Genomic DNA, 26252 nt, shown 5'->3' with positions numbered 1-26252 from the left:
TTGTAGGTATTATTCGTTTTAACTAATAAAAGTGTATTTTATACTTGGTATTTTTTTCCTTTTTTACTTGAAGAAAAATATTTTCACTAAAATGGTTTAGAAAGAATTATTATATAAATTGATTTATTCAAAATTTTATTGTGAAATGATGATTTATGAAAAAAAAATTTATGGATATAAAGGATGATATTAATAGAAAGAATTTTAGACTAAATTAGAGGATTTCTGTAAATAATTTATCAGATGGAAATACAAAGAAGATTTTAGAAAAGTAAAATTTAAATAAATTAAAAGTAAAAAGATATTAATTTAATTATTAATCAGTATGTTTTAAGTTAGTAGAAATATCAAATATCTACAAGCAATTAGCAATAAAGTTGTTTTGCAGAATGCATAATTCCATTTATTCAACTTTTAAAAGTTTGATTTATCTACAATCAATAAAGATGAAACTACAAGAAATATTAATAAAGGTACAGGTTAATAGTAGAATTAGCATAAAAATTAGGAAAATTAGTAAATGAAATCAAATTTTCAAAGAGGATAATATTCAGAAGAATATACAAAACAAAATTTTTAAAATAACATCTAAGGAAATTACATTAATTTGAAATAACCACTTCCAGAGTTTACAGGTGATAGAAATAAATTGGCTTAATGGTTTTATAATAAGAAAAACTACACAACTCATTAGAATTAAGAGGATCTATAAATTTTCAGACAACGTTTAATAAAGGAATTCGAATAACTAAATGATGAGTGCCAAGATATAAATTAGGCATTTAATATTTATATCAAATTGTTTATATTATTAAAGACAGTGGATCCAAAATTCTTGGCCTAAAGGTTTGAATTTATTATATAGAGAATTAAATATAGTCCAACTGATGAAGAAGCTCTTTATTATCTTGTTGTGGAATGTTTGAAATATTTGCGTAATCAAAATATACAGAAGCAAGTCAATTTACCTATTTTTCTGATCTTAAGGTTAACTCTTCACATCTGCTACAAGTTCAATTTTTTAAAAATACTACAAGAATGCAATTAAATCAAATAATTACCTTTCATGATTGAGGACATGGTTTGCTTTGTTTATGATTTTCACACAAATAAGCTTCTCAAGAAAATTAATCACGAAAGAATTCATGACATGTATGACAAGGTGATCTCTCTTTGCCACAAAATACATTATGAACCTTCTTATTAATTTGCGTAAGATTCTCATTTTATTTATTTAAAATCTTTTATTATTCAGTATGCTAGATAATTTAAAACTTAAAAATATAATAAAATGAATTAGTTTATGCTAAAAAAATGTATTAATTTCAAATAAACTTTAATCTACAATGAAATGAATTAATTTATATTTATTTAATATTTTATTTATCTTTTTATTTTATAAAAAATGAATGAACCAAAATAGATTGACTAACTTAAGTATGCTCTCAGATATTAAGCAGTTAAATAAATAAACATTCCAAAAGTTGAAAATACACAACACAATCTACTATAGATTATGCTTATAGGAAATAGATAGATGCATACGCAATACGAGTGACACTTAAATTGTTTATATTGCTTATAAATTATCTACAATTGACTATACTTCTTTTGGGTATAAGATAGACCATATTTGGGATTTTATTGAAGAAAGATTTTATCAAAAGAGTGATTAGTATAATTTGATAATGCAGAAGAGTTTATTATACTCCATTGGTAAAACAATAAGAATTACTCAAACTTCATAGAATTTGTACAAAAAATTGTTTGATAAGAAGCAATTAAACAAATTAAGGTATTAAAAGAACTTTTTAGAGTATTTTTCTAACCTCCTTCTTTCAGGAACTGCTAGAAGTCTTTTCACTAAAGAACAATTACAAAATACTTTACCATATATTTAAGAGCTTTTAGAAGATGAGTCATTAGATAGAAAAGAGAAAATAGATTTTGTTGGAAATACTTGCTTGCTTTTCTACAGATTAGGCATTTATGATAAATCTTTCTGGGACTACTTTTTGAAATACGAAGACTATTATCTGAATGATAAGTCTAAATTTTTTTAAGTATATTTTATTTCAAGAACCATGCCAGTGATTTCAGACGAAATTGATAACAAGGAATTAGTAAACAGGATGGCACATTTGTTGGAAAAAATAAAAGAATTGCCATATTATCAATAAGAATTAGCAAGAATCTCTTCTTAAATAACCTAAGTTAAATAATCTCTTTTCGAATAGCGTTTTGATTTTTATGCTAACGCATTTGGTAAAATCATCTAAAGAGAAAAAATAAGTAAATAAATTAAATTGATTGATAAAATATATCTTACTTTTATTTTTCCTAAATCTAATTAATAAATAGTTGACGATATATTCAGTGCTGATTTTTATATGAAAGAAGATAACATAGTTATAGAAATAGAAGGCCATAACCATTATAACTAGCTAACTGATGGTACATACTAAATGAACTTAATCACTTAATTTAAGAGTAAATATTTAAAAAAATTGGGAATATCTGTCATTCATCTTGGTGTACACGATTGCACTTAATAAGAAAATCAAATGATAAGTATATTAAGAGTTTTCTTAAAAAAATACAATCAAGTTAAGAAACATCAAGAAGAAAACAAATTAATAGCAATTGATGTTTGAAAAATATTATTATTTGTAATAAAATTAACAATCAAATTTTTATTTATATTTTTTAGTTTGTTTTGTGAAAAAATGAATAAAAATACTATTTCTCTAAAAAACATATTTTTTTTAATTTTAAATATTTTATTTATTTAAAAAGTATTTCTTTACTATAAATTTTACTAATTACTTACTGCTTTGTTTTAAGATTTATTTATTTTTAAAAATATTATTTGTTAATCTAAATAATAAAGAAATTAATAAATAAATAAAATTAAGTTATAGTTGAGATCTGAAATCATTTATTGAACAAAACAAATCTAATTTGAAAAAAAATAAGAACAATAAATAGAAAAAAAAAGTTTTGAATAATGATCTCATAAAGCTTTATTTGCTTTTTAGTTAATTTAATTTTAATTATTTTTATAATAAAAATAATTTTATGAAACTATTTTAAATAATTAATTAGATCATCTTAAAATTAAAAATATTGTTAAAGAAAGATGAACGAAAAAATTTTAATTATTTTAATAAAAACAAAAATAGACAATTATTTTTATTCATTCAATAAAATAAACAATTATTATACTAAAAATGGTTGATTATTAATTTTGAATATCCTTTATTTCTCTTTTTTCAGATATAATTTCATCATAGACTTTTATCTGGTTCACTTATTATAAATAAGATTAACTGTTTTAAAAATTTAATAAAATGCAAAAAATATTAAATTTTACTAATTTAATCAGGCAGTTTCATCCCTTAACTTATTCATAGAATGTTGTTAGGTGAATCATAATTTACTTCGCTATAAACTTGAAATGCTAAGATTCTCCTGTTATTTTGTCTCCATGATACAGTAACATCACTTTGTGCAGCAGCTTTTTATTGTTTTCGAAATTCTCAAGTTAAAAATTTTAACAAAAAGACGGCATATACATTTTAGTAATCCACTTGGTAAATTCAACAATTCCTTTAGATTAATTTAAATCAATTTAATCTATGATATTTTTATTTTTAGATTTCCAGATTTCGAACATTTAAGAATCTTTTTCTACAGATTTATCTTAAAGGATTTTCATGATATGAATAGCGCTACTATACCATTACTTTCTGTTGATCTTAGTTGAGTTGAAATCTAGAGAAATAGAATTTCTTATGTATTCATGAACTTTCTGATTATCATTGCCAAACATCTCTTGGTATATTTATCCAAGCATAAAATAACTTTCTGCTTCTATATGCAAGAACTTCCCTTCGAATAATTTAATTGCTGCTTTGTAGGCATCAACTGCATCCCAAATGCTCTCAGAGTCAATTAATTTGTAAGATACTTATATTATCTTTTTATCTTATTCGTTCTTATAAATTTAGTTGCCTAATTAAAGATATTTGAAAGCTTAATATTCTAAAAGACTCTCATCCAATTTTAAGTATCTTTAATTGAAATAGAATTTGATCTTTTCATTGCTTGACTTTTATGAAGCTTCATACAATCGCTTAAGATCAAGGTTTAAATTCTCCTACAAGTTTTGAGCTTAAATAAAATCTTCAGATTGCTTGCAATCTTAAATAAATTCTTCCTAGATAGAAAAAATTTACTTCTAGGTTATTAGATGACTATCTTGATCGATTTCTAGACTAATCTCTTTAGCAAATGTCTTCAAGTCCGAAATTATTTTACTCTATTCGATTTTGATGTTAGATTGCTAATTTAAAATAGTGTTTAATATTTCTTTTAAAGTTTAATTTTTTAGAAAGAGAAGCTAGGCGTACCAGTCATTATTTTTTTTTTTGTCTCTTTGAGCGAATTCAAAAGCTTATTTCATACTAGAAATACCTTTCTTAAAAAAATCCACCTAATTAAAGGGTTAGCAGTGGTAAAGCAAAAGTTTAAAGTTGATTGTTGCAATATTTTTGAAGATAGATGCTTTCTCTTAGTTTAGCTAGGATAATCCCTCTGCTGCTTCATAATAAGTCATCGCTTATTGTAATTATACTTTAATTTAGTTGATTGGAACTTTTTCTTTTTCACATTAAGATATTATTTGCTTAAAAATTTCATTACCTTTATCTTTTAACTGACAAAACTAGCATCCTTTAGCATAGTCATATTAGATATTTTCTTTTAATGTAAGACCAATATGATTATAATTCTATTGATATGCATTTAAATCATTCGATATATCTAAGTTTAACCAATCTTTAACTTTAGTCTAAGGCTGATATTAAATTGACAGGTAAGTGAATTATTACTAATTTTATTTTTATTAATTGATATTAAACCCATTAATATTTTTTTAATATTTTGGTTAAAACTTTTGTGTCTTTTCATTCATAGAAGCATTTTGATAGGTATTACATCTTTTAGGTGTTTTTTCTCTTGCAGAATAATTATTTTATTGATTCTCGTTTGTTTATTTTGCTTATGAAGAATACTGATTAGTCTTTTCATTCATTGAAGCGCTTTGTTAGGTATAACATCTTTTAGGTGTTTTTTATCTTGCAAAATAATTATAATAGTTATTTTATTGATTCTGGTTTTTTTATTCTGCTTATGAAGACTATTGATTATTTCTATAAATATTCTGATAGGCATTATTGACATTTTTATTCTAACTGTTATATGTTTTTTAAGAATTGTACTAAGTACTTGATTAGGTATTATAGCTTGTGGTAGTTTCTTCACCTTTATAAGAAGGATTATTTTAAGAGAAATTACATTCATTATAATTTGCCCTTTAAGCACTTTAAGGATTTGGAAATTTTTAATAAAAGTTGCTCATATTATTTTCTGTTTTTGGTTTTTTGATAATAAATAATTATTAATTTTTAATCTGAAATAAAATACACGTAATTTTTAAATTAACTAAGATATTTCTCTTTTTTTAAATCCCTATATTTAAAAATGAAATAGAGTGAAATATTATTAAATATTCAATTTTTAAATATTATTTATTATTTTCTATTTAGAATATCTTATAAATTCTTTAATAAACATCATTTATTTCATGGAGAGAAAAAATACCTTATTTATATATTGGCATAAAACTTGATTGACAACAATCATTACAAATTGTTAATTATCATCTTTATTTATGAAAATAAAACTTCAAACATTATATAAGAATAAATTATTTTTTAAAATGACTGATAAAATTATTTTAAGTTAAGATTATGAATTTATTTCTTATACTATTTTTAATAATATGTAAATCAACTAAATAATTTCATTTTATTTATTAATATATTAAGAATTTATTAATATTTAAATGCAGAAAAAATAAATATTAAGACTATTCCCTAATAGAATAACAAAAAAATTCAATTATTTATTATCTAGATTGTAAGTTTAGAGAAAATATATTTTTATAATAATATATAGACAAAGACTTCATTTAAATAAAATGAAAACCAGTATTTAAGGTTTTAAGATATATTGATTAAGAAAAATATGTCAAAATTACTTTTTATTTATATATGGGTGTGAAAACAAAATTTATAATCAAATTTATAATTTATTCAAAAATAAATTTTGAAAATAATTGAAAAATATTTGCTTGTTTTAGACATAAATATTTATTTTTACTAAAGTATTAGAATGGAAATTATTTGTTTTAATGAATTTAATCAATAAAAATTATTTTTTTTTAAAGAATTTAATAAATTATTTGATAATTAATTAAGATTAGAAATCAATTTTAATGCAATTATTGATTGCAGCTTTAAATTTATTTTTAATAGATAAATTAAATTTGCTTTATTTAGAAAAAAATAGTAACAAGGACTGTTTGAAAATGGAGATAGAAAGTTTAAAATAATATATTTTGGATCAACAGAAGATAAAATAACTTTTTTTGCATGAAAATCAAAAATAAATCATATAATTTGAGAAGCTATCAAATTTAAAATATCTATATAAAATTGATAACGAAATATTCTTTTTGGCTTAATAGGTTTACAATTCTACCATTATAAAAGTAATAAAAAATGATTAAAAAACAGTATGCGAATTAAGAAATTAGAGTACAAATTAAAATGAAAATTTAATTTATATTCAATAGTTATCCTTTATCTAATGTAAAATTTAATTTTTATTTTATTTTTTAATTGTTTTAATTTTTTTTAATAAGATTTAAAAAATTTAACTTCATACACTTTTGGAGAGGTAATCTATTGAAAATAATACTACTTAGCGATATTTTTCCTCTAAATGTTAATATTAGATAGATGAAAAACATAATCTTCTTTTAGTAAATAAAATAATTGTGAATAATGAGTAACAAAATTAAATAAAAAAAATAAAAAATAAAACCATTTTACTTTAAAGAAATCAAGATGCATTTGAAGAGAACATGAAAAAAATTGAAACTTGTTAGAATATGTAATCCTTGCATTTTATATACAAGTAAAATAAATTCACCTTATTTTTGATTGTTTTTATACCATATTTTTGAAAAAGAGGAATTAGATGCACTAAAAACATTGAGTTTTTCTTGCTTGCTCAGTAAGTTCAAAAGTTTGAGAAATTGTTGGATTTATTTTTGGATTTCGAATTTAATACAATAGAAAAAAATAACCAAAAGTAATTAATTACTTAGATGATAATAATTTTAAATGTTCAATTCATTCATTAAATTTAAATTTCCTTTTTAAATTTAATAATCAGTTAGTTTTTCATCTTTTTTGATTAATAAATAATAAATATTTTATTTATTACTTTGGCATTTATTATTTTAAATGTAATAATGATAGACAAAATACTAATCAGGAAAAATAAAACTTGTTTTACTTGCTTTAATAATTACCAAAATGTAGAAATTTGCATAGTCTTTCCTGTATCTTCAAGTAATAAGATCATTTTTTTTATTTTTTGTAAATTCTCATTTTTTAAATCTGTTTTATTTAATTAACTAACGTTCATTTTTACAAAATTTTTAACTAAATCTAAATACTAAATTTCGATTATTTTAAATCGGAAATGGCATTTTACTCTATATTATATAGATTAAATAATTTACTTAATTAATATTTAGCAATTGTCGTCTCAATTAAGAAAGAGGAATTAACTTTGTTACTGATTAAATATCATAGTGTTAAAGCTTAGCTTACTTAAGCATTTCATTTTGGTGAGTTATTAATAAAAGATTAATTTTATTTAATTTAATTTTTTTAAGGAAAGAAATGATTGATGCTTAAGGAATTTACGAAGCAATGCAGAATATTTCTAAAATGAAATAGCTTACATACTTAAACATCAACCTTTAGTAATGTTAATATTTTGATAATAGTTTTATTAAATATTCAACTTCTGAAATAGAGGAAATTAAATTGGGGATGAAGGAACCATAAAAATGGGATGGTAGATTTCGAGATTGATTAATTTAAGACAGCTTAAAATTGATTTATGGTAATTGTTAATTCTATTTGGATTAGGTTATCTTATGCTTTATTTCAATAAAATAGGGGAAATAACATAAAATCGGATGGAGTTTCAGGTTTTGCTTCAGAAATACAGAAATGTTCGCAGATAATTCTTTTAGAATTGAATTTAAGGTATTAAACGTTAATTCCAAATAATTAATTTAATTTAGAGTCAACGTGTTACTACTTATTAGATAAATGTAATGATTCATTCATATATGTTATAAAAGATATAATAATATAAATTCTAACGGAGTTATTGGTTTGGCAAACGAAATACAAAATTATCTTAATTTAAGGAATTTAAGTCTTTTATTAAAGTAATGCGTCAATAGTACTTCTAAATAATTTCAAAATGACTATTTTTTTATAACTTAGGGACAATGATTAAATTTCTAAAGAGGCACTAAGCATTCTAGGATAGCGAATTTCAAAGTGCTCTTAGATGCATAGTTTAACTCTCGATAAAAGGTAATTGAAACCAATATTTAATAAAGAGCAATTTGATGTTTTATGTTGAAGTATTTATTTTTTACAAACAAAAAATATGATTTTTATAAATTAAAAAAGGAGGAAAAGTCAGAAATTATAAAATAATAAATATTATTAAAATAAATTATAAGAATATAAAAACATTTTTGGATAAAATTTAATTTATTTTTTGAAATATTCGGAGCAGAGTTACAAAATAAAACAATACTTATAAGATGATTCAAAAAAGCAGGAAATCACCAAGACTGGTAAGCCTGAAACTGAAATTCTCTTGAAGGATTTTTATTAAAATAAAGAAAGCATGTACAATTAAAATATATTTAAGAATAAAATTGCTTGCAATTAGTTGTAATGTGATGTGAATACATTTTGTTATAAACAAAGTTTCTATGAAATTTCTTTTATTATTCTGTATTTTTTCTGCAATGCTTCTATTTTTAATTAAATTTCATAGTGGGAAATAAGTCTTTTGCAACATCAAAATTTCATATTAATAAGATGCATTTTAAACTCTATTTTCATCTATTTTTTTTTTTCAAAAATTTCTATCAAGAGTCTAGAAATTTAAATTGATGGCAGTCCTTTTTTAATAAAGGTAGAAGAAAGAGTTTTGATTAAAACTCTTAATCAAAAGAAAGAAATGTGCTTTTTTAAGATAGCGCGATTAAAAAAAAAGATAATTGATTTCTAAACCAAAAAATATTAATTAAAAACCAATTAAAAAAATATAAAAAACTAAATTAATAAAAAAAAAAATAATGGAAACTTCTTGTTTGAATATTGTGCACTAAATGCAAAATGAGTGCTCGATTAAAATCGATTCTTTACAAAAAATTCTATCATTCCTTTATAATTAACAATTCTCATAATTTCGATATCAAGAGAACGATGTTAGTTCTCTCATTTTATCTGCAGAAAACGATAAATTTAACAGGCATGTAGTCATGGAAATACTACAAAAGCCTTCTTCTTATTACAACGATCAATCATGCCACTCCGTCTATGAGGAAAGTATGCCAAATTTTTCGCAGCGTGTTGATAATATTTATTTATTTACACTACTTTTTCTTTTAAAATTTAACAGCGAGCGATAATAGCTCACTCACAATTTCTCCTCTTGAAATTTACGAGCTTGATAACTTCATCATCAAAGAGTTTTACTATACCAAATGTATTTATTCTTTTTGTTACTTACTTATTTTGTTCTACTGATAAGTTAACAAAAATATTCTTAAAATATCAAAAATAATTCCTATAATTTACTGAAACATTTTTTTTATAAAAACAAAAAGACGAATGCAGTAAAAGCTTAGTAACAATTAATGAGGTAATAAAAAATAAATAACTTATTTATTTATTTATTAATTCTATTCTTATTTAAATTTGCTTTATTAAAAATTCAGTTCCAAATTTTTAACTTGGGTCAGATTTAAATTCTTTCTACTTTTTTCTAATAATAATTCTTACTATTTTATAATTTTTACTCTAAAACAGGTAAAAGGAGATAACATTCATGAGATTAAATATCTTAAGGGATCTTTCCAGTAAATTTCTTTTGTTTATTTTAATCTTAGCTCTCTCTGATTGCTAGAACTTTACCTTGAGAGAGAGCGATTGAATAATTAAACTGATAATAAGCATTCTTTCATTATTTATTTCTAACTATCTTTTTATTGATTAATTAGATAATTTTTGATGATCAACCACCAATTTGAACCAATAAGCAAGTGCATTAACTTACAAAGTCTTAATTACGAAATAAAGTAAACAAAAATTAATCCAAATAGTAAATTAATTTATAAATTTGAAAATTCAAAAGTTCTAACTTCTTTGGAACATATGCTGCTTACTTCCTTGGTAATGCTATAAGTCAATGCTCTAAACTTTAAAAGCTGTAGCTATCTATCAAGTAAAAAAGCTTCTATTTCTATTTCAGACCTCAGATATTTCTTTTACTAAATTAAATGTCCACAAACATCATATAGAAATTCTTAATTTTCCATAATATATATGTTTTGTTTCATATATGCGTAGTCAAAAAAACAGGAATTTCTTATATATATTAAAAATAAATGATGGACAATCAAATATAAACTACAAAAAAACTTATAATTTTATTTATATATTTTTCTTTTTCTTTAAAATTTCAATCTTCTCTTTCATTTTATAACTTTTATTCCTACTTTAACTTTAGCTCTCATGGATTACAATAATAAGACGCTCTTTACCTAGTTTAAAGTATCTCTAACTGCACCAATCTTACTAAGCTCTCTTTAACACTCAAGTATATAACTCATAAAAAAAATTAATTAGTTTTCCCTTCACCCACCCTATCTATATATACTTAAATATATATATTATTTTGAATGCCAATTCGCATATACTAAATACAAGCAAATTAGTTTAAGCATTTATAACTCATTAAAAATTAAAAAAACTAGTCGTTGCGGCCTTAAGACTCAAGGTTCAGCACAATTTTCTGAGAAAATTGCTAATCTCTCTAGCTTAACATGTTTATAGCTCACTTTATGGTATTAAATATTTAAAAAAATTTCATAATTCAGTTGAGTAATTTACAAAATTTTTAACTTTATAGGAGCAACAATATTGATGCTCATGGAGCATGCATCATAGGCTAGAACCTTTCTAAATGCAAGAATTTGAGGAGACTTTCTCTTGATTTCCAGTATATATATTTATAGAACTTCAAAGAGTAGAAATTAAGTTATATTTTTTATTATAAACAGAGACAATAAAATCGAGGATCAAGGATTTCTCCACTTGAGTCATTAGATTTCATAGCTCTAAATGTTAAAAAAATTTGAAATCGATTTATGGTAATAAAAATAAATGCTAAAAAGTGTTTTTAACAATTTCTATAAAAATAGGAAAAACAATATAACATCCAAAGGAGCATATATCAGCGTTAAAGCACTTTCTTATTGCCAAACAATTACCAGCTTAGGATTGCGCTTAAGGTAAATATTGATATACCCCTTTTTTAGATAACTAAATTTATTTCTACTTTGATTAAAAATAGATCAAACAAAATAGACTCGATAGGAGCTATGAGAATAGGAGAAGAATTAGTCAATTTCACTAATTTGCAAAATTTATCCATATTTTTATCGTAAATAAAATAAGCTGTTGTGGAAGTAATATTTTAATCTCTTTTTTTGAAAAATAAATAGAGGCAATGACACAATCAACACAAACGGAATGAAGTTTTTAGGCAGATTTATTTCTCAATGCAAGAAAATCTCTGTTTTAAATATTGACAAATAGTAAATATATAAATAAATATTAATTTTTGATGAAAAAGTTAACTTTTATATAATTAAATTAATTAATTAGTTCTAATGAAAGAAAGAATATCAGTATTCTAAATGAAAAATGCAAGAAAGCACTTAGATTGGTCAAAATTTGCTGATAAAAAAATAATAAATGAATGTATAAATAAATATATAAAGAAATACAGAAATAAAAAAATAAATAAATAAATGAAATAAAAGCTCACAACAACTAACAAAAACTAATAAAATGCTATTTATAAAATAATAAAACTAAAATGATCCATCCTTTCCCTTGCTCTTACTATTTAAAACCTATTTCAAAGTGTGTATATAAAACAATCTATATTATTATATAATTTGTATATAATTTCCCTTCTCATCGTCTTATTTCTCAATCAAATTTTGCGAAAAAGCAAGCTAAAGCGAATTTTTAAATTCAAATTCTTAATTAAATTTTGATTATTTAATTGCATCACTTTCTTTAGTAAATTGTGTTGCTTTGATGCAGCAATTTGATGACATATCATAATTCATCATTAACTGACAGACTTCTTTAAATTATTTTACATATTTTAAATGGAATCAAATATAATTTAAAGTCTATTTCTTTATGAAACCGCATTTATTAGTGCAAGAACTATCTATCTATCTATTTTACTATTATCTTTGCCAATTTAAAAAGGAGTAATTAAATCATAAGTGATGGAATTTATTGTAAAAGACAGACTTAGACTACTAGAAATAGAAAAAAAATAACATTATAAATTAAAAGAAGCATTAATTTTTTGTTTGTCTTATTGATGAGAATAATACGCCTAAATATGTATTCCTCTGTGGACAATTGATGTTATAAATTATGATTACGTAATATGCACAAACAATAACTTAAATTATTAAATTATCCATAGTGAAAAAATTTAAGCATTTCTTAAATAACCCAAAATATACCTAATAAAGTATTCAAAATATCAAATTTCAATTAAATAATTCAACAAAAATATCCTCAAAAAATACATGATGAAGTTTTACAAAAAAGCAATAAATATTTTCTCTATTTTTACTTATTTTTATATTGATTAAAAAATCGTACCTTTGAAAATCATAGATAAATCTTAGCTAAAATTAGAAAAAAAGATAAATAAATAAATAATTATATAACTTTTTGTATAAAAAAATTTCTTGTTTTAGTTAAATAATTATTGATCAATTTGTCTTTGAAGCATAAGAATTTAAAATTAAAATTAGAAGAATTTACATTTAAATAATCAATTTTTTTTAAATTAATTAATTAAATAAATTAATAATTAGGATTTTGTTGAACTTTAATATTTAATATAAAATAATAATAAACTAATTTTGTTTGATTTATTTCTTTTATAAATAATTTTAATTAAATAAATAAAAAAATAATATAAATTAGAGAATATTTATTATTGATTTTAATTTATTTACTTATTTATTTTTAATGACGAAATTATTAAATATACAAATTATATATTTTAAATTATTATTGGGTGAATATTTATTTATTTATATTATTAAGAGTTTTTTAAGTTATTTTTTTGTTTAAAAGTAATTTTAGAAATTATTTAAATTTATATTCTGTGTTTTATTTTAAAAAGAAATCATTTTATATTAAATTTGTTAGTTTTATTAAAATAAGGGCTTGCTTTTTAAATACAACCCTGCTTTCCAGATTTAACTCACTCACTAAATTCATCGAATTTAAATTATTTTCTACATTTTCTTAAAGTTAATTTTATTTTCAAATTTTTTTAAATGCAAGTTTGTTTATTCAGCTGGTTGATCAATTTAAAGGATCAAAAGGCTTTAGTTTGGATATTGTGCTCTCCAAAAAAGGACTAAAGTCAGTACTATTTTTTTTATTACCACCTGTAGAAGACTTAGTTATGCATGAAGAATTAGAAGGGGCTTTGCTTCTTGATATGATACTATCAATTTCTTGAAAATTTGTCTCATCACTACTATCATCAGCCCCACACTCATTTTCTAGCTTTTCAATTTCCTTTTCTTATTCTTCTAGCTCTTTTACCATTTTTTATCTGTTTTTTCAAAAAGTAATAAAATAAAATAAACAAATACTCCAAAATAATAATTTAAAAATACATATGAATTTCCTCTTTCTCAATATGCTTTTAGTTCTCTTCAAATAAAACATCGTATCTTTTTACAGAAAACCCTGTTTGATCAAGTAATTTTTTAGCTTCTTTTACCTTTGATATTAAATAAAAGTTTAATAAATATTTTAAAAATTGTTCAAAGCAAATTTAAAAGAAAATATTGATCAAAGAAAATTTAAAATAAAAGATAAAATATTTTTAACATAAAATTTTTAAAAAATTATAAATTAATAAAAGAAAAGAATCAAATAAAATTTGTAATAAAATTATTAAGAAAAATACATCTTTTAAGATTTTCAAATATTTTTCAATAACTAAAGAAATTTAGAATAAAATCTAAATAAATAAATAATAATTATATAATTACAGTTTCTACTCCTTTTGGTAGACCGAAGAATGGATCTATCTGCTCTCCTTCTTAATAGACCTTATCTTTATCGAAATTGCTTGTATCCAAGATGTTTTTTACTTCTGGGATAATTGGAGCTGGCGTTTTTTTCAAGTTATTCCAATCTATGCCTGTAAAGAAAGGATCTGACTATATTTAAATTATTCCCTGAGAACCTAGTCTTTGCTTAGGATCTGGGTGCATCAACTTTTTAATTAAATTGACAGATTTTTAACTAACTTCATCTTCTCCGTCACCCACAGGAATTTAATCCCATGCTATTCTATAATTCTGTTCGAAAAATAAAAATTATTTATTATGGTGATTTTAAAATAGTTTTTACTTTAATGTTATCGAATATTTTTTCAACTGTGTCATCATTAAAAGGAGGAATTCCTATTATTAAATAAAAAATATAATAATTTATTTTATTTAAAAATATGAATTTACCTATGAGTAGCTCGAAAAGCATAACACCTACACTCCACCAATCAATAGCAGGATTTTATAAACCCTCTCCCTTTAATATTTCAGGTGCAATATAATCAGGAGTACCTATTATCCTATTTGCTGGTTTTGATATTTTATTATTTAATTTTAAAATATTGAGACTATCCACATTTTTTTTCATTTCTAATATCTCTTAGCGAATCGGTTTTTTTTATTTATCAAACTTATCGTTTTAATTGATTCTATCATCGAACTATTTATTTTAAGAAGTAGTTAGTTTTTAATTTTTTTAAATAATAAAATTACCTTCTAAAATGCTTTGTTATTCTTTTGTAAGTTGTTGAAAATTTTAAGCTTTTCTTTCTTCTTTTCGCTAGCTGTTTTATTTCTCCTCTGCAAACCCATATCAGAAAGTCCAAAATCTGTCAATTTTAAATGACCTTGGCTGTCTAACAGTAAATTATCTGGTTTTAGATCACGATGAATTATGCCTATTTTTATAATAAATTTGTTTTAAATTGAATCGTTTTAATGCATTTATTTTATTTGCTTTTATTATTATTTTACCTATTTAATGAAGATTATGAATTGCTACAACTATTTCTGCTATATAAAACTTAGCCATTGACTCCTCTAAAACTCCATAAGAAGATATTATAGAGCCGAGATCCCCTCCGATCATATACTCCATTACAAAACAAATATATGACTCGTGAGTAAATGTATAGACAGCTTTGACTACGTAATCACCTTAAACTTTAGATAAAATCTCATTTTCTTTTTTAAGTGAGTCCAAATGATTTTTGTTCATCTTTTAAAAAATTATAGAAGTCAAATAAAATTTTTTACATAAAAACAATCAATGTTTGAATAAAAAGAAATGAAAAAAGATGATAAAAAAACAAAAATATTTTTTACTTTTTCAGCAAAATTAACTATTTTCATAGCATAGATGTCCTCAGTGTTTTTTTTACGGACAAGCCATACTCTACCAAAAGCACCCTTACTTATTAACTTCAAGAAATCAAAATCCTTAATTCCAACATTGTTTTTGCTTTTTTAATGTTAAAAAGAATATACATATTTGAAGTTAAAAAATATTTTCATGCATGCACGATATTATTAAAACAAAATGAATTTTAAAATAACTTAATAATTTTACTCTATCTCTTTATCTGGCTTCTCTTTATGAGCACAAGACGAATAAGGGTTGTCCAGGACACCATCTGAGCTATAACCAGAATTTTTATAAAGAATTTCATCTAATATTTCAATTTTTTAATCTTCTTCTTTTTCAATTTGTTTGCTCAGCATATTTTCGAAATTTATTTTATGATGAGAACTTCTTCTTTCACCAATTCCTTGTTGTGGTGACTTCAATTTTCTATTTTTAATTAAATCTGAGCTTCTTTTTCTTTAAGGGCTAATTACAGTATCTGCTTAATCATCTTAATGAATTGTTTCTTTCACTATTTCTTTACTTTCTTAAGCATTTAAAGATGACTGATTAAACTTCTACTAGTATATACTATCTATAGATGACCTATGATCTATAGAAATTTTTAAATTATTTTGCTGCTTTCCTGTAAAAGTTCCAGATCTCGCCAATCTTCTTTATTTAGTTTAGACAATTGGAGACTTTGGTTCAGGGTCTTCAACAGAATGATCGCTTTATTCTCCAGCTTCTTTTTTTTTCTCATGAAATATTGTTGTTTAGATCGCCTTCTCTACTTATTCGATTTATTGAATCAATTTATATCGTTCCTATTATTGTAAAAAATTTTTTAAATACTACCAGATTACCTAATTTAATTTTACATTGAATAATTTCACTATTTCTTAAACTTTATTCTTAAACGTGCACAAAGATATCTTTTTTAAAAGAAATTCTATTCTCTTTTCATTTTCAGCCAGTGATTGCATTTTTTCTTTTGCATATAAAATATTTTTAATTTCATATTCACTAAATAAATCAATCAATATATTAATAAATTAATATCGAAATATATTAATTAACAAATAAAAAAATAATTAATTAAATATTTAAATAATAAAATAATTAAATAAAAATACTTTAAATCCTCTTAATTAACACCATTTTTAAAACTGAAAAAGTTTTACCTATATCCATGGAAAAAGTATTTTTTTGAGCTGGTGTTAATTAAGGAGGATTTACAGTAAATAATTAAATAATTAAATAAAGAAAGAAAGAATTAAATAAATAAATACATTAAGCAGTTGACTTGAAATCTTGAACAATAAATATTTTGCCGAGACTTTGCACGAGATCAGTAATCCTGAGTTTGGTTTGGCATTAATATTTTTCATGCTACTTAATTTTAATTTCAAAGTTTGTGGATAATTGTACAATATCTTTTTGTATTTCAGATTTACTTCCATTATTTTTTAAATCTACTATTAACTGCAGAGGTAAGCTCGATCTTCTCATCAAATTTCTTTAAGGAATAGGGTTTAGCTAGGATTTAGATTCTTAAGCTTTTATTTAATTTTGATTAGATTTTTCGTCCTTTTTTTTCTCTATTTGTTAAATATTTAAATAAATTTTTTTCTAAGGAAAAATTTTATCTTAGATTTTTACTTATTTGTCTTTTGGAATTTAATTGTCTTCTGTTTGTCTACGGAGTTTTAGATATTTTAAGGTTTCTTTTCAGATTTCTTATGCTATCTAAATCTGAACCACTATCATTGTTACTACTGCTACTACTTTCATATTATGAAGAAGATGGTTGAGAAGAAGAGGATTCAGAAGATGAAGAAGATATTGATGATTTAGAAATATAACTTAAATCCTTTGCTTCTAATTTCTCTTCACTTTATTGTTAACTCTCTAAATAATTATTTATTTGAGGTTTTTAATTATTTTTTGGGTGCATAATGCTACTCTTTTTATGGCTTTTATTCTATTTTTCATTGCTTTCGTGATTGGAAAAGATTTGATTTTTAATATTATCATTTGCATCTTTGTTGTAAATTTAATTATTATTTTCTTAATTACTTTATAAAAAATTTTCATTATGTTTATCATTATTATTGGTTTCATTTTGTTCTTAGTCTTATGAATTTTCTTAAGAATATAAAAATGATCTTTTTTAGTTGTTTTTAAACTTAATCAAAACTTAAGTTGAAAGATCTGGAACTTAGTCTACATATTCTGACTGAGTCATTTCATCGTCAGACTAATTAAAGCTCTCACTTTTAAGCCTCTGGAATTTTTATCCGAATATAGACTTTTGTTATGAGCTTTTACTCATAAAAGATGTCTATTTCGCCAGAGACTAGGATTAAGAAAAATTTTAATTTCCAATATTTCCTGATGGAGATCTTGGAGAAGAGCTCCCATATTTATCTTTAGACTTAAGCATACTTTAGCTTTCTTATTAAGAATATTCATTAGAAATATAATTATCAGTAATTGATTGACTACTTGTGTGAAAGCAATCATTCAATTCGCTCGTCACGATGTCAATAGTGTTCATACGGATTGATTTTCTTGATAGCATATTTTAATTTTTAAAAGGGCTGTCAGGAGATTTCTCTCCTCCATTTTTTTTTGTAATATCTAAAGTAATGTTGCTATTTTAAATATTTTAATGACTATTTTTTATATTTTTTTTGCTCAACACATTTTAATTACTCAAACAGTTAGGTTAACTCTCTACTTATCTGGCAGATATTTAATTAGAAAAGTTTGAATTTGTTGAAGAATGCTATGAAGAGCAATCTATTGAAACAAGCCTTTACAAAACATTTTTTTTCGTTATCTCTTGTTTGACTAAAATGTTTTAAGCTTCTTGCTAGTTCTTTTCTTAAATGACAGAGTTTAAAAAATTTTAATTCAGGCCTATTTGATTTAAACTTTTTATTTACGTTTAGTCAATCTAAGGCTCTTCTTTGTTCTCAAAATTAACGAAACTTTAAGCGTTTATGCCCTCATTTTTTTAATTTTAATGTTTATTTATTTTATTTTTTTCTTCTAATAAATCTCTATCAGTTGCTTAAATATAAACTTTATCCCCAAGTGCATTATTATTCTCTGCTTAATTTTATTTTTATTACATTTAGCTAGAAATTAAGTTTGAGTCAATGAAATTGAGTGTGTCTAAGTAATTTGAGTGATTTTACAACAGTTTATTTCCTTTAGGTGAAAATTCTTATGAAAAGACCCACTAACTACCAATAAAATTAGCATCTGAACTTATTTTTGACTCCTTATCTAATTATTGAATAAAATTTCTCTCCTTTTCATTTTTTATTTGTATTTTTTTGAAAAAATCTGCCACCATTAAGTCTACTTCGCTCAATGAGGATGATAAAGAAGTTAGAGAAAATTCATGAATCCCAAACCCATTATTCATTGATTTAAATTATTCATTCTCTTAATTTTAGCAGCAACTGGGAAAATCACTTACTTGCTATTATTTACCAGTGTTATCTTAATTTTCATTCTCAATTTTTTATTCTTGTATTGTTTGAAGAGGAATATCCGGAAAATGTACATGTGGTCTATTAAATACGTAGTTACTCTATACTTTTTCTTACAAATTAATTTCTTCGCTTCTAATTTGATTACTATTTTAATATTATTGTTTATTCTTTGTACAATTTAATATTTGATGGAGACAAAAATCATTATTTTTTATCAAGTTGCTCATGCTTCCTTCATTGTCACTATTTTAAAATTACTCAATTTATATCTAATTTTAGCTGTTTTTATTACTATTAAGCTGGTTGCTTACTAATTACAAATTTATCAATTACTACTTTTGCTCGCTACTTAATTTTTAAATTATTCCTTCAAATGTTTTTTGTTACTCTTCATTTATATAATATATTTTATCCAAATTTTCATTTCTATCTTCTAAATATTTTTGAAAAGCTTTACATTATTCTTCTTCTTACAATGTCTAAAATAGCATTTATCTTAAGCTCTATTCAGTTTCTTCACTATTAAAGTAATCAAAGTTAAAAATTCCGTTTTTATTATTTGAGAGTATTTATTGTAAAGAATTTATAGAAATTGACTCATCTTAATTGTTTGTAATTAAATTAAGCTATTTGCTACTTGTAGGTTTACTTTTAATTTCATTAATTTTATTAATCAATACTTTTTCATCTTCTTAATAGGTATCGTTTTCTTTACTATTTTCTTCTTTATAACTTGATTTTGAAATACCTGATGTTGTCTTTACCAAGTTGGTGTTAAATTTATCTTTTTAATTATCTTCTGAATCACTTAATTTGGTTTTTCCTAGAATACTACCTGCACTATACCAAGAGGTATTTTAATTTTTATATTCGAAAGACTAATCTTTTCTGTCTAAATTTTATGCAGATTTTTAATTAAACAATATCTCTCTGTTTAAATTAACATTTTTTATATTCTATTTTATTAATATGGGACTAGTTATCTCCTCTTCTTAAATATCAGGTAATTTTTTATTTATTTTTTCACTATTTTTCTCTCCTTATTATGATTTAATATCATTGTTTGATTTTATCGAACCTGAGCTCTTGTTAATAAACTAAAAATTTGGTTAAGAGCTTGAAAACACATCTTCGTTCTCTTCTTATTATTCTGTAATGTTAATTGAAGCATTTTTACTTAATTTTTTATTTTAACCTGTAATTTTATGAAGAACCTGTTATGGAACAAACTCATTCTTTTCCTCTCCTTACAAATTATTAGAAAATTAAAATTCCTCTTCTTTTTTTGAAGTGTCCTCACTTTTTATCAATCTAATTAATTTTTCTTCAGAGTGTGAACGATTATGATTAATAGGATATTCATCTTTTTCTTTATTTTGATTTTATTCTTATTAGTTTTTATTTACTTATTCAACAATATTTTTTATTTAGCTAGATTAAAACCCAAATTTATTAAATGAATGAGATGGAGTACATGTGTTTCTTCTTTAATAATATATAGATTTTCTTTATTCAGTATTATTAACAACACTCTCGCTTTTCAGAATACTAACCCCATCTAGCGAGCTTTAGCTATCTGTTTCAGTATTATTTTGATTTATTTTATTTTTTCGAGAATCTATGAGCATTTATTAATTTTATATCATTTTTTCTAAATTCTTTTGTATTAATGTATATTAAACCTAAAGCTCTCTGTTCTGCTAAAAGAAATAAAACAGACAAGAATTCATTTCTTTTAATTGAATCTTAAGTTATTAGTTTAAATCGTTTAGTTTTTTACCTTTTTATTATCAAGTTAAAATATTTAAACATTAGTAATTTCATTTATTTAAATATCAATTAAAATATTTAAGAGCTTTATACAGCACTTTTATTTGAAAATTAATTTATTATATAAATTTTAATCATACAAAAATTTAAAAAAATAAAAATATTTTTTAGTTTTTTATTTATTCTCGCAATTTAAATTGTTATTGAAGAATAGATATATATTTTATTTAATTAATAATTCTCATTTATTTTAATTATTAAATGTAATTAGAATAAAAATTTTTTAGCAAAAACTAATTAAAATAATGATATATAAGTAATAAATTTAAAAAATGATTTATATTGATAAAATGTTAGAAAAACAATTAAAATAAATAAAAAAATATTACAGTTGATTGAATGCTTTTTCAAATTCGTCATTAGGATTTCTTTTTCACAAATTCTACAAATAATTTTTTTACTTTACATATTTTCTAATAGTTATGCTTTCTATATCTAAGTTTTTCTTTTCTTGTAATTTGTAAACCATCTTTTTAGCTTCCAAAGATTATATTTGTCTTTGATTTGAAAGTAGAGTTCCAACACATCTGAATAATCAGATATCATGTAGTTTTTAAGTCTAATAAATTTTAGTCTCAGACTGCTAGTTGTTTCTTTTAGTTGCATAATATCCTCCAATTTTCCTTTTTCATTAAAAATTAGTTATATTTATTTTATTCATTTCAACTAAGTAAGTTTATATATAATATTTTCAACAAAGGTGAAAAAGTTATTGATAAATCTTATTATGGGCTTATCAATAACGATAAATAATTAAAATTAAAATTAAAAATTAAAATAAACTACTTAAAATTTTAATGAGGTCTATTTATTCATCAACAACTTTTTTGTACAAATCTATAGTTTTCAACTACCTTAAAATATTATGTAAGGGCAGAAAACGGTCTGAAATGTTTTTGTTATAGCTTTGGGTTTGTTGGGAACACTAAGCACTTAGCATCATCACTCCAAGAGCATTGCTTTAATTGTTACTATCTTATGCATCACTATAGACATTTTCTTTAGGTGAATTAAGTATTGATTGGCTTTTTTTATTAGAGGTATTAAATTCATCAAAAAAAATTTAATTTTAGCTATTTTCGTGAGGCGAATCAATAATTTCTTAGGTTTTTCCTTACTAAATATAGTCTTGTATATTTTATTAGCTAAAAACAGTTTCTCCTAATTTGAGAAATTTATTAATTTTTTAAGATTTAAGTGGACTACTTGAATACATAGCTGATGAATAGTATTCTTCTTCCATATAAATCAAATCAGTTATGCGAAAATAGTTGTGAATATAGATGAGTTCGCTAAAAACATTTTTTATTTTCTCTAAAACGCTTTTTATAATTAAAAATATTTAATTGATTGATAGGAGCATATTTTATAATTAATTACATAAATAATGTCTTTTCTCTTTTTTATTTTTCTAATTTATTTGTTTGCTCGCAACCAGCTTTGCTCTGATCAGCTTAATTAAAATTGAAAATAGTTGGAGGATCTAATGTATTTTAAGTATCGCCTTATTCTAGTTTTAAATCTCCATTAAGTTTCTTAGATTGGTGGAACTTGCTCTTTTAGTAGTTTTTTCCAGCTCCATCAGCAAACTTAGCTAACGGAGTGCTATTCTCACTGTTAGAACGGAAATCATTTTCACTTATAGACAAATTTTCATCTGTAATCGAAAAAGAAGAAGAAAGATTTAAGATTCCAAATTTTTTTACATCTGATTCACTATATTGATTGCCTCTCTTATTGTTATGAGACAAGCCACTGTGTCTTTGTCTGTGTACTCTAGACTAAATCTGTAATAAATTATAATTAAATTAAATCATTTTTGATAAATTATCTTAATTTTTACTAGTTTTTCAATAACCTCAAATCTGTCATAAATATGTTTAAATTACTCACTGAGAACTCGTATGGGAGGGAGTTCTAAGAAATCTATTATGAGATTTATTAACTCAAGGATATAGACTCTCTAAATAATTAAAATATATTAATTATATTGCATTTTTTTGATGTAAAAAAGTTATAAATTAAATATTTTCACAAAATATTTCTTGTTGATGAAATGATTAATTAATTAATTACAATTTATTATTGAAATAACTGTTCTCTTGAAAACATCTTAAGTTGGCCTAGAAGAGAGATCAGCCTCGAATTTGACTTTATTGATAAAAAAGAAATATAAACAGTTAAATTAAACGAAAACGCTCGCTTTACTTGTAGTTTAATTTGAGAGACTCTTCGGATATGCTTTTTGTCTTCTGTTAATGAATAGTCTAAATCCCTCATGCTCTGAAACTTAAAGAATGTTTGTTTGTGATTTTTATTATCTTTCAAACATTTTCTTTTTTCTTTTATGAAATTGTTGATAAAAACTCTCAAAGTTTGTTTGCTTTAAAATAATCCTTTTGAAGTGACACTTCTTTATATTTCATACGAGTTGCTGCGATTAAACTTTTTATTGTTTTTTACTTACTGCTGGCTTTTGTCTGTAAAAGAAAGACTCCTCAGTATTTAGTGAGTCTTACTCATTAGTTGAGGTGGTTTATTCTATAATTGCATGTTAAATTGCTGCCAATCTTCTAAAATTAATTTATTTGATGGTATGTTGAAATTACTTTTATTCTATTAATCACCTTCCACATTGTTAATTGTGTAGCAATCAAGTATGACAGAAGTATTTTTATCAATTTCATCGAGTCTCTCTGAATTGCTTGTCTTCTTTTTTATTTCAGGAGTATTATTTTGACATGCTAGCATTTAATAAGTCCCTCCATTTAGTTGATTTTAATTAAAACCTGTAAATAAATTGCTGGTATTATTATCTAATAGTAGAAGAAACTAACAAAGTCGCAGAGATTTCTCTTCCTGCAACACATCGTCATTAGAATCTGATAAATAACCATACTCATTTACATACTATTTTAAAACTTTCTAATTGATTTAAGGCTATTTGCCAAAATTAAGCAAATTCTCATAGCGTTTCCTCACTTTACTCTCTTTTTAACTACTAATTTCCTCTTCGTTGCTACCATCATCTTCTACTTCTGACTCAGCTTGTCGAGTTTGACGACTTATATTATTTGCTATTTGATTCAAAGGACTTTTAGCATCATTTTGATCATCTTCATTTCCTCCGCCTGCTTCACCAAATTTTACTTCTTTAATTTTTTATAAGTTGCCCATCTTGATCGATGAAAGCATGCTATCTTCTAAATAACTATTCATATTTATTAGTTTTTTATATATAAATACAATAAATAAAAATATATTTATTTCTCCTCCTTTTTAATAGAAAATTTACTGAATGTTAATTTTCTCATCTAAAGACAGTAAAAACCAAAACTTTTGACTATTGTCCTTATACATCTTATAAAGAGTTAAAGTATATTTATTTTTTATAAACACAGCACATCTATGATCAATCAATCAATCCATCTTCAAAAATAACTAAATGCTTTCAGTTAATAGCAAGAACAACTATTACCAAAATATATATAAAAATTAAACTATAAAATCCATCTTGCTAGTAGTACTTATAAAAGCTCTATAAAATTTTAAATCATAAATAAAATACTGAATTTTTTAATTATCAAATCAAAAATATTATCAATCACCTTTTGTACTTTTTTAAATATCTCAACTTATTTTTAAAGTTTTAATAACAAAAAACCATTTTTTTTTGTTTCAATTATACTTAATATATTAATTACCTCATTAAAATTTTCAAATCCTAATTAAAAATTATTAATTTATCTACCAGTTAACATATTTATTTAGCTGTATATTCATTTCTAAAAAAATAAGTTTCAAGTGTTAATTAATTAATTAATTACCATAATCTTTTGAAAGAATCATCTTATTATTGATTTTTTATTTTTTATTCATATGTAAAATAGCATATATATTTTTAAAAATTCACTCCTAAAAAGAAATTAACATATCACAACTAGTTTTTAAAACTAATAATAAGAAGCAAAATTTATTGAATTTATTTAAAAATAAATTTTTTTAGTGCTGGACAGTAATATTTACAATTTATTCTTATTTCTCTTTCTTCTAATATATTTCTATTTTATCTAAATAACTAACAATCATAAATTAAAAATTATTTTATTTCTCAAAAAATAAATTTAACTTTTTTATTTGAACATCTTTTAAATTAATTATCATACTTTTTATTATTCAGCTCATAAAAACAATTAATAAATTAGTTCATTATTCTTTTTGATATTATATGAATATTTTTGAAATAATTATAATGAATTAAAATGAATTTATTCATATTATTAAATGAAATTAAAGCAATCAAAATATTATCTAAATAAAAAAGGAAGAATCAAGAAAATTAATGTCAAAAATATCGAAATTGCATAATTAGGTCATGAAAAACTATCAAAAATAAAAGAGCAAGTGTATTAGTGTATTCATGTATAAAGTATCATTTTATGGATTTCTTGTTGATTAAATAATAATAAAAATTTTAACCCTTAGTTATCTTCTATATATATAATTATAATTCAATTAATTTATAATAGCAGTTTATTTTATTTATATTTATATCCTAAATAGTAAGTAATTTATACAATATCTACTAATATATCTATTGTATAATTCAATGTATGTCTAAATATTTTATATTATTTATTTATTTTTATTTATCTATATTTTTTGTCTTAATTTTTGATAAAAATTTAAGATTTTATCGATTAAATATTTGGCATAAGAGTTCTTTGATATTTTTCTAATAATACCATTAAAATTTATATTTAGAGATATTTAACATGAATATAATCGAGGGTTATATTATTTTATATAGAAATCTATCTAATAAATTCCATAAATATAAAACTTTCACAATAAGTTAGGATTAATCAATGGTTATAAGAGATAGTTAACAGATAAATAGGAAATCACAGAAAAAATCAGAAATATTACTTAACATCTATTTATTTATTTAATTAATTAATTAACAAATAAATATTTATCAAGGTACATTAATAGTTATTAAGAAAACTTGATTCAATAATACTATTAAAAATATTATTTAGTTTAGCTAAATTATTCATCATCAAAATATTTTTTCTCAAAATCCTTTTAAAAAGGATTTAAAACATATATAGGTTGATAATTAAAGCATTAAGCGACTCTTGATTGTAGA

The 26252-nt window shown here is 22.6% G+C and overlaps 5 protein-coding genes across 5 annotated transcripts; 3 read left to right on the top strand and 2 right to left on the bottom strand. All coding sequences in view use genetic code 6, as the record gives it.

Moving 5' to 3' along the window:
• Positions 1 to 170: 170 nt before the first annotated feature.
• On the top strand, positions 171 to 2654 carry TTHERM_00656000 (hypothetical protein; the record flags this gene model as incomplete). The annotated part of the gene is made up of 4 exons (XM_001032231.2): positions 171 to 271; positions 325 to 1212; positions 1424 to 2292; positions 2362 to 2654. The coding sequence occupies 4 exons, from the start codon at positions 171 to 173 to the stop codon at positions 2652 to 2654; spliced, it is 2151 nt and encodes a 716-aa protein (XP_001032231.2).
• A 737-nt stretch (positions 2655 to 3391) lies between these two features.
• TTHERM_00655990 (hypothetical protein) lies at positions 3392 to 5455 on the bottom strand (the record flags this gene model as incomplete). Its single annotated transcript, XM_001032230.4, has 1 exon — positions 3392 to 5455. The coding sequence occupies exon 1, from the start codon at positions 5420 to 5422 to the stop codon at positions 3392 to 3394; it is 2031 nt and encodes a 676-aa protein (XP_001032230.1). The 5' UTR covers positions 5423 to 5455.
• An 885-nt stretch (positions 5456 to 6340) lies between these two features.
• TTHERM_00655980 (hypothetical protein) lies at positions 6341 to 8827 on the top strand (the record flags this gene model as incomplete). Its single annotated transcript, XM_001032229.2, has 13 exons — positions 6341 to 6716; positions 6770 to 6804; positions 6863 to 6915; positions 6967 to 7044; positions 7099 to 7221; positions 7392 to 7484; positions 7673 to 7765; positions 7814 to 7903; positions 7957 to 8046; positions 8103 to 8192; positions 8291 to 8380; positions 8439 to 8531; positions 8740 to 8827. 13 exons carry the CDS (start codon positions 6341 to 6343, stop codon positions 8825 to 8827), a joined length of 1392 nt encoding a protein of 463 aa, XP_001032229.2.
• A 483-nt stretch (positions 8828 to 9310) lies between these two features.
• On the top strand, positions 9311 to 11982 carry TTHERM_00655970 (kinase domain protein, putative; the record flags this gene model as incomplete). The annotated part of the gene is made up of 14 exons (XM_001032228.3): positions 9311 to 9563; positions 9637 to 9723; positions 9845 to 9879; positions 10047 to 10096; positions 10238 to 10315; positions 10372 to 10461; positions 10747 to 10836; positions 10994 to 11083; positions 11149 to 11238; positions 11300 to 11389; positions 11441 to 11530; positions 11593 to 11682; positions 11744 to 11836; positions 11907 to 11982. 14 exons carry the CDS (start codon positions 9311 to 9313, stop codon positions 11980 to 11982), a joined length of 1302 nt encoding a protein of 433 aa, XP_001032228.3.
• Positions 11983 to 13312: 1330 nt separating this feature from the next.
• On the bottom strand, positions 13313 to 21742 carry TTHERM_00655960 (Serine/Threonine kinase domain protein). The gene is made up of 13 exons (XM_001032227.2): positions 21430 to 21742; positions 17424 to 21050; positions 17054 to 17362; positions 16643 to 16752; positions 15987 to 16588; positions 15743 to 15878; positions 15392 to 15635; positions 15131 to 15315; positions 14825 to 15077; positions 14718 to 14770; positions 14354 to 14665; positions 13973 to 14079; positions 13313 to 13908 (listed from the first exon to the last, which is right to left on the bottom strand). Exons 1-13 carry the CDS (start codon positions 21704 to 21706, stop codon positions 13653 to 13655), a joined length of 6471 nt encoding a protein of 2156 aa, XP_001032227.2. The 5' UTR covers positions 21707 to 21742; the 3' UTR covers positions 13313 to 13652.
• Between the last annotated feature and the right edge of the window lie 4510 nt (positions 21743 to 26252).

The sequence above is a fragment of the Tetrahymena thermophila genome, assembly GCF_000189635.1.
Source record: "Tetrahymena thermophila SB210 genomic scaffold scf_8254435, whole genome shotgun sequence".
NCBI lineage: Eukaryota > Ciliophora > Oligohymenophorea > Hymenostomatida > Tetrahymenidae > Tetrahymena > Tetrahymena thermophila.
This window is presented reverse-complemented; position numbering and strand designations above follow the sequence as displayed.